The 14,460-nt window shown below is 45.1% G+C and overlaps 1 protein-coding gene across 3 annotated transcripts in view; it reads right to left on the reverse strand.

The window, feature by feature from the left end:
• Positions 1-14,460, reverse strand: part of NKAIN2 (sodium/potassium transporting ATPase interacting 2) — a 535,491-nt gene that overhangs the window by 45,290 nt on the left and 475,741 nt on the right. For all 3 annotated transcript variants that reach the window (XR_011854158.1, XM_072141621.1, XM_072141622.1), the window contains exon 5: positions 12,688-12,748. Coding sequence is in view for 2 of the 3 variants with exons in the window: in XM_072141621.1 (XP_071997722.1) it covers positions 12,688-12,748 (61 nt within the window). In the remaining variant the exon portion in view is untranslated. The remainder of the gene's footprint in view (positions 1-12,687; positions 12,749-14,460) is intronic.

Here is a 14,460-nt window from a genome sequence, read left to right on the forward strand (position 1 = left end):
GATCGATCCTATCATATACTGCCATACTACAGTATGGCAGTATATGGGGTTTTTCTTCCTCATTCATTACAATGTGCTATCAGCACATTGTAATGAAGGGGTTAAAACGAAATAGCCTCGGGTCTTCGGAAGACCCGAGGCTACCATGGAGATGGATCGCCGCCCCCCGATGATGTCACGGGGAGCGGCGATCCCAGGTAAGATGGCGGCGCCCATGCGCCGCTATCTGTTTGAGGCTGCCGGCAGCTTTGCCGGCAGCCCACGCTGTAAAAACACCCGCGATCGGTGCTAGCACCGATCGCGGATGTTACCGGTAAGCCTTTGCTGCAATATGCAGCAAAGACTTACCGGCTATGGAGAGGGCTCAGCCTGTGAGCCCTCTCCATGCAGCGCGACGCGACCGCCGCCGTGAATACACGGCGGGCGGTCGCGAACCGGTTAAATTTTGAGAAGTGACCGCACAGCAGAAGGGAGCGAGCCGGGATCCGGGGAAGGTAAGCAGCGCTGGCGGCGCGATGGCGGGGGCAGAGAAGCACGGGTGAGCCACCCATGACAGTGCCCCCCCTTCGGCCTCCCTCTCCTCCTGGGCTGGAGAAATCCTTGCAGGAGATCACGGTCCAATATATTGTCCTCTGGTTCCCAAGATCTCTCCTCTGGCCCAAACCCCTTCCAGACAACCAAGAAGAACCGCCTCTTCCTTACCGTTTTCATGTCTAGGATCTCCTTTACCTCATAGGTGTTGGTGGAGTCCGCCACTGGAGTGTGGGGAGGAACTTGCCGGGAGAAGCGTTTCAGCACAACTGGCTTGAGCAGGGAGACATGGAAGGAGTTCGGGATGCGCATGGTGGGAGGAAGGCGTAGCTTATAGGCCACGGGGTTAATGCGCTTCAGCACCTCAAATGGACCCAGATAGCGACGACCAAGTTTGTAGCTGGGAATCTTCAAGCGAACATATTTTGAAGACAGCCACACTTTATCCCCTGGAGAGAAGATGGGAGGAGGCCTGCGTTTCGTATCGGCCTGAGCCTTGGTGCGGGCAGATGCCTGAAGCAGGGACTGATGAGTCTGTTCCCAAATAGTCTTAAGATCTGCTACCAACTCCTCCACAGCAGGAACATCAGCAGACACGGAGAGGGGTAGAGGTGGACGTGGATGTCTTCCATACACAATAAAGAAAGGTGAAGCACCGGCAGACTCCGAGTCCAGGGAGTTATATGAGAACTCTGCCCATGGTAGAAGAGTGGACCAATCATCCTGACGGGCAGAGACAAAGTGACGCAGGTAACAGCCAAAAGTTTGGTTGACTCTATCCACTTGTCCATTTGACTGTGGATGGTACGCAGAAGAGAAGTCCAGTCTCTCTTGTAACTGATTGCATAGGGATCGCCAGAAGCGGGAGACAAATTGGACCCCACGGTCCAAGACAATGTGCAACGGAAGTCCATGCAAGCGGAAGATATGGGTAAGGAACTGGCTGGCAAGGTGTGGAGCACACGGCAGGCCTGGCAGAGGGACTAAATGCGACATTTCAGAAAAACGGTCGGTTACCACCCAGATGACGGTGTTGCCTGATGGAGGCGGTAAGTCTGTGACATAGTCCATTGCCACGTGAGTCCACGGGCAGCTGGGTATCGGCAACGTTAGAAGAAGACCAGCAGGCTTGAAACGTGATGGCTTATTCCGGGCACAGGAAGCACAGGAAGCACAGGAACCCACAAAGTCCCGAACATCCTTGGCCAGCTCTGGCCACCAGTAGAATTGGGAAATGAGGGAGAGAGAGCGCTGCACCCCAGGATGCCCAGCCACACGGGAGCAATGTCCCCAAGACAGAATATTCCTCCGTAGAGCAGGTTTTATATATGTCTTGCCAGGGGGAAGCTGACGAAGATCCACAGGTGCGGCCAGTACCAGTCGATCAGGAGGAATGACATGCCGAGGAGCCGGTTCCTCCCCAATGACATCCGAGGCACGAGAGAGGGCGTCTGCCTTGATGTTCCTCTTGGTCGGGCGGAAATGAATAAGGAAGTCGAACCGGACAAAGAAGAGTGACCAGCGAGCTTGACGAGGATTGAGTTGCTGAGTAGTCTGGAGATAAAGAAGGTTCTTATGGTCTGTATAGATGCTGACCGGAAACCGAGCTCCCTCCAGAAGATAGCGCCATTCTTCTAAGGCGAGCTTAATCGCCAACAGTTCTTGGTCCCCTATAGAATAGTTCCTCTCGGCAGGGGAGCTGCCTGACGGTTCGGCCCTTGGAACTTTTCTGTGTCAGCACTGCACCGGCCCCTACTGTGTCAGCACTGCACCGGCCCCTACTGAGGAGGCATCTACTTCCAGATGGAAAGGCTTCTCAGTTTCGGGACGCACTAGGACTGGAGCAGAAGCAAACATAGACTTTAACTTTGTAAAGGCCTCTTCAGCAGACGAAGGCCAGAGACAGGGGTTGGCACCCTTCTTGGTGAGCGCAACAATAGGAGACACCAGTGAGGAGAAGTGTGGGATAAACTGCCGGTAGTAATTTGCAAATCCTAGGAACCGCTGTATAGCACGCAGTCCTACTGGACGGGCCCACTGAAGAACCGCAGACAGCTTTGCAGGATCCATCTGGAGACCTCTGTCGGAGATGATGTAGCCGAGAAATGGAATACTCCGCTGATGAAATTGACATTTTTCGAGTTTGGCGTAGAGACAATTGGCCCTTAGACGATTGAGAGCCTGCCGTACGTGGACTTGGTGTGTCTCTAGGTCCGGAGAGAATACCAGGATATCGTCCAGATAGACCACAACGCAGACATAAAGCAAGTCTCTAAAAATGTCATTTACGAAACAGCATTACCAGGTACTCAAAGTGTCCATCACGGGTATTAAAAGCGGTCTTCCACTCGTCTCCCTGACGGATACAGACAAGATTATAGGCCCCCTCGAAGGTCCAATTTGGTGAAGACCTTGGCTCCCTGAAGACGGTCAAACAATTCCGTAATCAGCGGCAACGGGTAGCGGTTCTTAACTGTGACCTTGCAGTAGTATATGCATGGACGGAGTGACCCGTCCTTCTTGGTCACGAAGAAAAAACCTGCACCAGCCGGGGAAGAGGACTTACGTATGAATCCTCTCTGCAGATTCTCTTGGATATATTCCGACATGGCTGCGGTTTCTGGTACAGAGAGCGGATACACACAGAGGGGACATACCCGGCAACAGGTCCACAGGACAGTCGTAAGGACGATGAGGTGGCAGCGTCTCGGCTTGCTTCTTCGAGAAGACGTCATAATAGTCCTTATAGCAAGCGGGAAGGCCCTTCAGGACCTTGTGAGCCACAGACGAAGCCAGGACAGACACTGGATGAAGCATTTTCACACAGCGAGACTGGCAGTCAGGTCCCCACCGGAGGATCTCCCCCGTCCTCCGGTCAAGGACAGGGGCGTGGAGCTGTAACCATGGTAGGCCCAGCAGGATGGAGGATGTAGACTGTGGAAGTTCATAAAAGGACAGTCTTTCCTTGTGTAGAACTCCGACTTGCACGGACAGAGGCTTGGTGCAGTACCGGACTGGGTCGGAAAGGATTTGGCCACTAACCGAAGAAATGACCAATGGCTTTTCTAGACGAACCACGGGAATATGGTGCCGGGAGACCAGAGTGGCATCCACGAAGTTCCCTGTGGAGCCGGAGTCCAAGAAAGCAGTGCCCTGGATCTGGGTGCAGGTGCCAAAGCTGAGACGCACCGGTATCATTAAGTGTGGAGAAGCTTTGCTTACACCTAGGGACGCTTCTCCCAAGAACCCTAGGTGCTGGCGTTTCCCGGATGCTGAGGACGGATAGGACAAGACCCCAAGAAATGCTCAGGACTGGCACAATAGAGACAAATGTTTCCCTGACGTCTTCTGATACGTTCCTGAGGAGAGAGTCTGGCCCTGTCCACCTCCATAGGCTCCGCTGTCGATGGTACAACAGGAGACTGGAGCGGTCTTTGGAAAGCAGGAGCCAGGCGAGGGAGACGTCGTGGTCGGACTTGGGGTTGTTCAAGGCGTGATTCTTCGGCACGCTCCCTGAATCGCACGTCAATCCGGGTGGCTAAGGTGATAAGACCACTCACGGAAGACGGCAGATCCCGAGCGGCCAGGGCGTCCTTAACTTGAGTAGAAAGTCCCTTCTTGAAAGCTGCGGACAGGGCCGCGTTGTTCCAGGCGAGTTCCGAAGCCAGGATATGGAAATGGATAGCGTATTCTCCCACGGATGAATTCCCCTGGCGTAGATTCAAGAGTGCAGTCTCAGCAGAAGAGGCCCTTGCAGGTTCTTCAAAGTCTGACCGGAACTCTGCCAGAAAAGCTGAGAGATTAGCCGTGACCGGGTCGTCTCTATCCCAAAGTGGAGTAGCCCAGGCCAGGGCTTTCCCAGATAGGAGGCTGAGGATGAAGGCCACCTTGGATCGCTCCGTGATGAACTGAGACGGCATGAATTCTATGTGCAGGGAGCATTGGGTTATAAAGCCCCTGCACATCTTGGGATCCCCATCATACTTGCCGGGCCTAGACAGCCGAAGCCTGGGTTCAACGGCAGGAAGACAAGCTGGGATTGCGGGAGCCACGGGGACAGGCTCAGGAACCTGTTGCTGGGTGGCTAGCAGCTGCTTCAGCATGGTGGTCACCTATTCCAGCTGTTTGCGTCGAGCGGCAATCTCTCGGGATTGCTGGACCATGATGGAAGCCAGAGTCGGACGGGTAGGAAGCGGAACCTCGGCGGGATCCATGGCCGGATCTTACTGTCAGGCTCCGTGAGGTTGTGGATCCTCTGAACCCCTGCAGACAATGGCACAAGCCACTACCTGGGACCGGAGTCTAAGTGGTACCCGGTTTTCACCAGAGCCCGCCGCAAAGTGGGTTAGACAAGCTGCGGCATGGTACCACCAGGTCGTTCCACAGGTGTGACTTGTCCGCAGTGGCAGCCAAGGTCAAGGTACAGAAACGACAGGCAATCTCGTAGTTGGGGACAGGCAGGAGGTCAGGACAGGCAGCACAGGATCGGAGTCAGAGACATAGCAACAGGTCAGGGCAGGCAGCAAAGGAGCGATGTCAGAAACGGAACCAGGGTCACAACGGGAATTCACAAGAAGAGCACAAGGCATCAGAAAAGCTTTCTCTAGGGCGCTAGGCACGAAGATCCGGCAGGGGCTTGCAAGAAGAGGCAGGCTTAAATAGATTCTGAAAAATGGCCAGCGCCAATTAATGGCACGCTGGCCTTTTAAATTTTGAGAAGTGACCGCGTGCCCTTGCTGGGACCACCCGTGACATCCCTGCAAATTCGTCACAATATGGTACTAGCTGCACTACTAGTGCCAGCAAGGCCAGCCACAAGCAAACAAAAAAAAATAAAATATAACGCTATTCTAGCCCTAACAACGGCTGTTGGGTTCTTGTAGACTCACTCCTGCCTAACAGTAAGCTAATATAACACCCTAACACTATCCCTGCAGCAGCAGCAGCTCTCTCCCCAACGGCATCCAGACAGAGAATGATGCGAGCAGCATGGGCAGGGGCTAGTCTATTTCAGGGTCACCTGATCAGGCCAGCCAACCACTGCTATCGAGGTGTAAGTGTACCACGTCATGCTGGGTGGAGTGCAGAGTCTCCTGGCTTGTGATTGGCTCTGTTTCTGCCCGCCAAAAATCAAAACGGCGGGAGATGCCATTTTCTCGAGTGTGTTTGCTCATCTCTATTTATAATCATTCTTTATGACCTGTACTTTTACTTAGAGATACAACATAATTTCTCCAACTCAATCTTTGTATTCCTTCTCAGCTGCAGAAATGGTAAAGTCCATAACCTTCTTCAAACCATTCAAGTCCCCAGGCATCAATGGGTTTGCAAACTAGAAAACACATGCTCATATTTTAATCCCACATTTGGTAAGAATGTTTTTGGGAGCATCTAACTGTTGCAGTTTTAGAGAAGAAATGTTCTACATTTATAGTGAACTTGCCCATACTTCAGAAGGAACTTACATCCTTGGTAAATATCAAGCCAATTTCTTAACTAAATGCAAATGCCTTCTCTGCTCCTGGCCAACTGCTAGTGTTCAATCATCTGGTTTTCTGTCAAATTTCTTTGCCACCAGTCATGGCTACCTCTTTTCACCAATCATCTATGTGATTCTAGTGAGACCATCAGAACTCACACTAATATAAAAGGTATTATTAAAGGTAATCTTATTCATAAAGTTGCATAATATATGGATGAAGTTACAGTATATGTTTTCTCTCTTACCACTGCCTATATCTATCAAATATATTAAAACCATATTATACAAAACTGCCTAACTATGATACCTTTAAACAGTCTAAAATTTATATACCGTACCCTTTAACTTGCTGAAGGGCTACATGGTAAGGCATCATGCACCTGATCGTATGATCACCCAGCCAGAAGGTGCAGAAGAGAGGAGGGGTAAGTGCTACTTACCCTTCCCCTTTCCATAGAAAGACTAGCGTCTGGAGTCAAAACATGACAAGATATAGGACATTTCCTATATTCTTCTGTGCACAGTCACGTTGCGGTAAGACAGCATGTGCTCTTCCCACTGAGACTGGGTGCCATAGAAGTCTATGGGGACCGTGATCCAGCCACAAATTGTACGCTAACAGTGCCCATTGGGGAACATTTACTTACCTGTCACTGTGCGTTCACTTACATTGTGCGCCCGATATCCTTCATGTGTCGCTCCCTGCTTAGGTCCGCCGGAGTTCACCATTTTCTTCCCGGTGCATGTAAGTGCATGGCTTGTGACACAATTTAAATGTTAAATTCTGCGCTTAGTCGGAATCAGTCAGATCGTCCAATGGCCCGACCCACCAATGTGTGTCGCATGAAAGCTGGCACATGCGCCAAAAACCCCTGCTAAATGCAGCGCAAATCGGCGGAATATCCGATGATAGTGCGGTCCGAGGACCCTTAGTGAATGAGCCCCATTATGTTTGTGTGCATGAGGCCTGGGGGGAAGCTACTACCACACCTGGTGGTAGGAATGCAGTTAGTGCCTTTTGTTGCATGCGGCAATGAGTCCTTGATTCTCCAGAACTTATAATAATTATTAGAATTTGAATGTCCCATGGGACTTTCCCTAACCACTTACCAGCTGTAAATAATACAGGCAGTCCACGAGTTACATACAAGAGAGATTCTTTAGATTTGTTCTTAAGTTGAATTTGTATGAAAGTCGGAACAGGTATATTTTATAATTGTAACTCCAGACAAAAATTTTTACTGCCCCAATGTCAATTGGATTTTCAATATTATGTTCTGTAATGGGAACAAGGATTATCAATAAAACTTCATTACAGACACCTTACAGCTGATCATTGCAGCCTGGGACTAAAGTAAAGTATCCAGAGAACTTCACCAGAGATCACAGTGGGCAGAGAGGTTCGTCTGTAACTAGGGGTCATCTGTAAGTTGGTGTCCTTAAGTTTCAGACCGCCTGTAAGTATGTGAAGTATAAAGTTGGGGTTAGTATAAAGGTGTTATAAATTCTATGTCATGTTTTACTTGCTCTTTTAGTTCATTGAGGGAATGGCCACCCTTCTTCTGCAATGGATATTGATTTTTCCATTTACAGTCTTTGGTTTTATTTACATAATAATTTTCATGTAACAACATATCATTGGCAGAGAAATTGTAAATTTCTTACAGCTATGTTTATCAAAAGGTTTGCCGTGCGCCCCTGATGTGATCCCCATCAGCTTATTAATTTACTATAAGATATTAAACTCTTTGATGAGGAAGTTCTTTAGAAATACACATGAATAAATCTAAATCTTCTCTCATGGGATCAATATAATGCTCTTTTATTTAAAAAAAAGTCCTAAGTACTAACATTAAGTCATTTGTTTCATGTTACTGCTGCTTCCTTTAAGATTTTGGGGCATGTGAGGGGAGAGGTTAATCAACAGACACAAATCATAATGGCAACCCCCATGCCTTTCTCATTGCTTTCCCATTCACTGGTTTTCAATTGCTATGCCAAACCTCAGGTGGCATGCAGATTTGATAAACTGTGTAACAGAAAAAGAGAATGCTTTTATGTTTCATGCAGATACAAGCAGAAGAAATAATTGCCACCCAAGAGTACTTTTCTTTTCTGCTGTTACAGAGGCACTAAGGAATTCTGGACTGCTTGTTTAAGTGCTGTGCCTCATCCAAGTACCCAGTTATACACAGTCGGTGTACAGTATCTCTCATTCCAGACAATTAAGGGAACTGAAGATGGCCAGTGGGCAGCTGAGCACTGTGTTACAAGCAATAATAAGAATGTGTTCCAGCTCTTTAATTAGAAAACTTTGTGCATGATTGGAATGGTAAAGTGATACACATTCATAGCCAGCTGCGAGAAGTCATATAAGTATCCTTAAACTTTGGTGTCTGCAAAGCAAGAGGAGACAAATGCAGTGCTGAATTTATGTTGTTATTTGGTACAATGCATCATGACATTAAAGTAAATCTACCATAAAATCAATTATGATAAACCTGGTGAATTCACTCAAATATCCAGGCACCATGAACATGGTAATCTTCTTATATTTGTTATCCAAGACATCCTTCCTTTTTACGCGGGCAGCGTGAACAAAGAAGAGGCGCTGCCCATGGAGCTGTCACGGACCTGCGGCATGAAGATGAAGAGGAGCTGCCCGGGCCGTCGGAATGGTGAGTAGTCAGTTTATTTTTTTTTACTGGCAAGCTATACATTAAAGGGACTGGCAGGCTATATACTGGGGGACAGGGGCTTTCAGGCTATATACTAAAGGGGGCTGGCAGTCTATATACTACAGGGGGCTGGAAGTCTATATACTATGGGGGGCAGGCAGGCTATATACTATAGTGGGGCCGGCTGGCTATATACTATAGGGGGGCTGGCTGACTATATATTATAGGGGGGCTGGCTGGCTATATACTATAGGGGGGCTGGCAGGCTATATACTATAGGGGGGCTGGCTGACTATATATTATAGGGGGGTTGGCTGACTATATACTATAGGGTGGCTGGCTGGCTATATACTATAGGGGGCTGGCAGGCTATATACTATAGGGGGGCTGGCAGGCTATATACTATAGGGGGGCTGGCAGGCTGTATACTATAGGAGGCTGGCAGGCTATATACTACTGGGAGCTTGCTGGCTATATACAGGGAGGCTTTGACCAGTGCATTTCCCACCCTCGGCTTATACTTGAGTCAATAGGTTTTCCCAGTTTTTGGTGGTAAAATTAGGTTCCTAGACTTATACTCGGGTCGGCGTACACTCAAGTATATATGGTACATCCCCACAGACAGCCATCTGAATGAGGCCTTATTGATGACCAGTTTAAGTCATTGTCCAGTCTAATGCAACACAAGGTTGTACATTTTGGGATGTGGGCATTGCTTACATGTTTATACAATAATTACGTTTCTTTAGCTTTACTACTGTTCTACGAAAAGCAAAGTGATTTGAATATTGAACATTTTTTACTTCTTTTTACTTGCAAAAGATAGGTGAAAACAACCCTACTAAAACAAAACTGAAATGGATCTGTCACTTTAGGCTCAATACTATGTAAAGATTTTATCTAGAACAGCAGAGGGGTACCCCCAAAGCACAGGGCACAGGTTCCAGCACATGTCCTCTTTTTTTACAATCTAGCTCTAGAATCTGACTCTGGTTGACCCAGTTATATACAGTACAGCACTGCAGATTCCCCATCCATATGCAACAAAGGCATTCTGTGCTTTAGGCATCTACTTAACTTCTAATTTAGGTGAAATAATCAATAGAGTAAGCAGTTGGAGTTAACCCTATATTATTATTGTTGCCTTCCGTGATGATGAAAATGCATCTGAATGCCATAAAAAGCCTTTATATCTCAAAAAGAAGATATTAAATAAGAAGCAGAGTCTAGAAATTTAATTACTCATTTCATCCCTGGTGCTCATTGAAAGCAAAGCTCTCTCAGCAGGATATTATTAGTACAGGTAAGTAGAGGAAACTTTCATTACTTTTAATTGTATAGAGGGAGTATGGGAATTAATAGTGAAATTAGGTCTTCACCTTCACATAGTAATGCTACTTAAACAGTTCTTATTCGTAACAGTAGTCACTAGCAGATTTCTTTAAGTTCATGTAAATTTGGAACTGGGAGGCTTGCATTCCTATCTAGATTTTTTTTAATTAAACCTTTAAATATTTAGTAAAGGATGAAAGCAAAAAGTTCAAATAAAGCTTCACTAATTACAATGTTGCATTTTACAGATATATGTCCGCTACTTTCTTATATTGCAAATTTTTCATATATTGTGCAATGTACTTGAGCAACTAAAATGTTGACTGCAGCAATCGATATTTAAAAATATTACATTTAAAGATTTTACCTGTAATAGTCTAAAAGCGTTTTTAGAAGTAGAACTGAGCAGCAGATAAACTAAAGATTAAGGATATAACATTTAATGCATTGGAAAATTTATTTTCCTGACTGTAATTGTTAGATTTTTGTAACATTTTTGCACGAAACAACTTTTACAAGGCACCTATAAAAATGTGTTCTCTGAACCACTGTTAGACAAGTAGGAGAAATGGGTAGAGATGCATCATCATTTTATATTTTTAAATTGTCTCAAAATGCATCTGCCCATTTGTATCCAAGTACCACCCAAGTGTCTTAACTATAATATGCAAATTTGATGTGCATAATACATGCCCCATTGTGTCCAAAGCCCCAAATTCTGTATGTTGTGTAGTGTCTGAGACACAGTACTTGGCTAGAAACAACTTTTGACATGAACAAGAAGTTTTCAATTAACATTAAGAACAAAGAGAATCTTAGGCCAGGATCCTTCCATATGCTCCCTAAGATCCACAAAGATGACAATGCAAGAAGGCTTATTGTATTTGGCACTGGTACTTTGAAAGAAAACATCTCAGGTTTGTTGAAAAACCTCCTCAAACCCCATGTCCCCAAACCCCCAAATCCCAATTACATCCAGGACACTACTGACCTTTTAAATAAACTCAAGGTTGTAGTCCCACTACCTAAATATAGGTAGTTCCAGTTTTATGGCTGAACTGGAAGAAGCATAGCTTTCTACATGCAGCACAAAACCCATAATCTACCTCTGTTACATTGATGATATTCTGATCATCTGGACTGCAGGTGAGGAGGCTCTGCTTCAATTCCATGATGGTTACAGCATCTCTCACACCAAGATTAATCTGAAAGCTATTCAGATAAGAAAATGCACTTTCTGGACATTACCATACACATTAAATACAGCTGCTTAAAGTGTAACTGTCATTCTGAACAAAAAAAAAAAAATACATAATTCTTCTCCAGGTGTCCCTGGGAATCATTCCTCAAAGTATTTTGCCTCTCGGTCCTCATTTATTATCTTTTTTGGCCCATAGCAACCAGGGTTTCCAGCGCTCAAAAAGACTACAATCAGCAAGATGGAGGGGCAGGACCTGCCTCCTGTCACCTCATCACAAGCGCCTGCTGCTGACCAATCACACCAGAGCTATCTTCTATCTATCTATCTATCTATCTATCTATCTATCTATCTATCTATCTATCTATCTCTGTCTGTCTGTCTATGTAACACTCCAGCACAGCACATGACGGCACAGCTTGTAGACTTGGAGATTGTCTCTTGCCTCTTCCTTGTGTGAGGTGATAGGGGGAGGGGGGGGGCTGCAGTTTCTGTCTGTGTGGATTATGTGTGTATAAGTGTAGGGAAAGCTGAGGAGAGAGAATATGAAGGTGTTTGGTCACTACATTAGTTAGGGCTTCTCCCTGCACATGACAGTGCTGGAGTAGTGACACATGAGTGCTGCAGCACTGAGCCATGAGGTGATCAGCTGTGTGCAGGGAGGGGGAGGGGGCGTGTTTCCTGCCTGTAGTCTTCTTTATGAAGACGGAATGTCCATAGTAAAAGCTATCTGAGCAGTCACTGCCATCTAGGGGAAGTCTGCAGAATACAAGAGGAAGGAGCAAGATTCGGGTAACTAATCCAATTGCAAAAGGGCTTAAAATTACCTGCCCTACAACATATCAAAAGTTTTTTGAAATGACGGTTACACTTTAAGCTCTGCAACATACCAAAAACTAAGAGACAAAACGGCCTACCTGAGAAATCACAGATTCCACCCCAAATACACAAGACAATCTTTTACAGTCAGGCTATACATTATATCCATATTTGCTCAGACAAGAGAGACCTAGAAAAACTCCGGCTGCTAAAGTCTGATTTTTTTGTTCGACCAAAAGTGACTGAAAATGAAATAAGCAAAGCAGCAGCCATCAACAGAGACAGGTTACTCACATATAAGGAGAGCCACCAGGAGGCCCGAGTAGTCCTAGTAGTCACCTATAGCCTACAACTGGAGATCCTACGTCGCATTGTCAGGGAACTCCAAACGGCTCTTTATAAAGACTAAAAGAAATATTCCTAGTCCCCTTCTCTTTCCAACTGGCAGTCACTGTACAAATTAATTTTTTTAGATTATAGTACCTTTTGGGTATACAAATTTAAAATTTCTGTTAAAGTGGTAATAACAGATTTTTGTGTTGACAAATTTTTTCTTATAAAAACATTTCCAGATGAATAAAAGTTTCTACTTTACATCACTGACGTTAGAAGTCAGAGAAATATTATGTCAAAATATGAATACTTACAACTGTCTTCTTCTTCGGAAATACATTTCAAGACATAACAGGCATAAATGAACCCAGCGAGCTGAAATAAAAGAAAATATATGTTAGGTTATCGGATCAGTGCTAAATTATGTACACAAGCGTAGCTGGTTTTAGCTCTTTACATGGTGCTATAGCATGTTACTGTGACTGAAGGTCCCCTTGGCTTTACACAGAGTGAAATTTTTTTTTAAATTTGGGCATAAAGTGGAACAATTTATATATCAGGAAGTATAAGTAGGTAACGTTTCCTATAAACTTAAAACAATCTTACAATTCTAGTTTTAATTCTGCACAAAAAATAATATCATATTATATCACTATGTTTTTTATTTAACAATTATTTCCTGGAAATAATTTGTCCGGCTTGCCTGCAACATCCGCTAAGTTGTCCATAGGGTGTTTTTAGCAGACAACCCAACACAGCAGTCATAACTCCATCTCATAACATATAGTAAAATGATAAGAAGAGTAAAAAATACATCTTCATATCAGTACATGTTTTTTGCATAAAACTAAAATACAAGTACTTCTCAGCAAATTAAAATATCAGCAACGGTTGTTACAAACAGAGTAAACTTTTCAAGTGTTGATTTATGTTAATGTCTTAATGTTGATGAAGACCCCAAAGCCAATGGGGGTCAGTTGAGGTACTTGGCACTACGTGTCTATTAGGATATGCTGGATAGGTTAGATTGCTACATCTACCTGCGTCTCAAAAGTGGTGTTTGGATAACAATGGATGATATAGGAATGGTAAACCAAGCTACAAATTGACACACTGCCAGATTAGGTTGAGTTGGTGAAATTAAAAATGGTTTATTTTTGTGTGGCCTACGCATTTTGAGAAAGCAAACTGCTCTCTTCCTCAAGTCGATGAAATTTATACGGGGATCCAAGAAGAGCAAAAGGGGTGTACATGTATAGCTAGTCAACGGTCTGTTGCTCTATCAAAAGCAAACCAGTGTGGTGTGTATGAAAGATCCTCAAGAGAGTTCAAGTTAGTTCAAGCAATAAGCACAAAGTTTATTAAAGACACCATTAAAAACATTTAAAACAGCATGACAAGGTTCATGCCTACAGAGGGAATGGTTATGATGCAACCAAGAAAAACCCTCCACATTACCCCCCTGGGTATAGCAATGCAGACTGTACAAATCATAGACGTTCAGGTGTAAGCATGGCTGAGAGGAAGCAGGTAAGTACACAAATTACACTCTAGGTTAGAGGCACAGATAGCCAATCAATACAGAGCCATATTATGCTAACATCAGAGCCAGATATTACCCAATTGGGACTGCATTCAGGGGGTACGTGGTTGTGAGCCCAATGGTCTGTTGCTCGTCCTGGTTTGGAGAATGCTGTGGCTGTTTTATTACCTTATAGGTCACTTTGATTTACCTTTCTTGCTCTTATCCACTCATATTTGTAGGTCTCCTATTGACTAGACAATTTAAGAGAACACAATTTAGGAAATGTGCTGAAACCCCCGTTTGCCCTTTCTGCACATGAACATGTGCAATATTGGACTACAAACTACAGACCTGTTGTCCCTTTGCATGCTGTGTGTCATCCTAGGTTGAGATTTTCTCATGTGCTGATAACCGCAGAAGTGAATTACTGAAGCCAAGGGCAGCAATAGGATGTGATCCAAAATTAGTGGCTTGCCCATTCAGCTCACACATAGGGATGTGGAAACTACAGATGTATGTGTGAGCCCACAGAAATACATGAATATGTGGGCTAGCCATTGAA

Source organism: Engystomops pustulosus, chromosome 3, assembly GCF_040894005.1.
Source record: "Engystomops pustulosus chromosome 3, aEngPut4.maternal, whole genome shotgun sequence".
Taxonomy (NCBI): domain Eukaryota; kingdom Metazoa; phylum Chordata; class Amphibia; order Anura; family Leptodactylidae; genus Engystomops; species Engystomops pustulosus.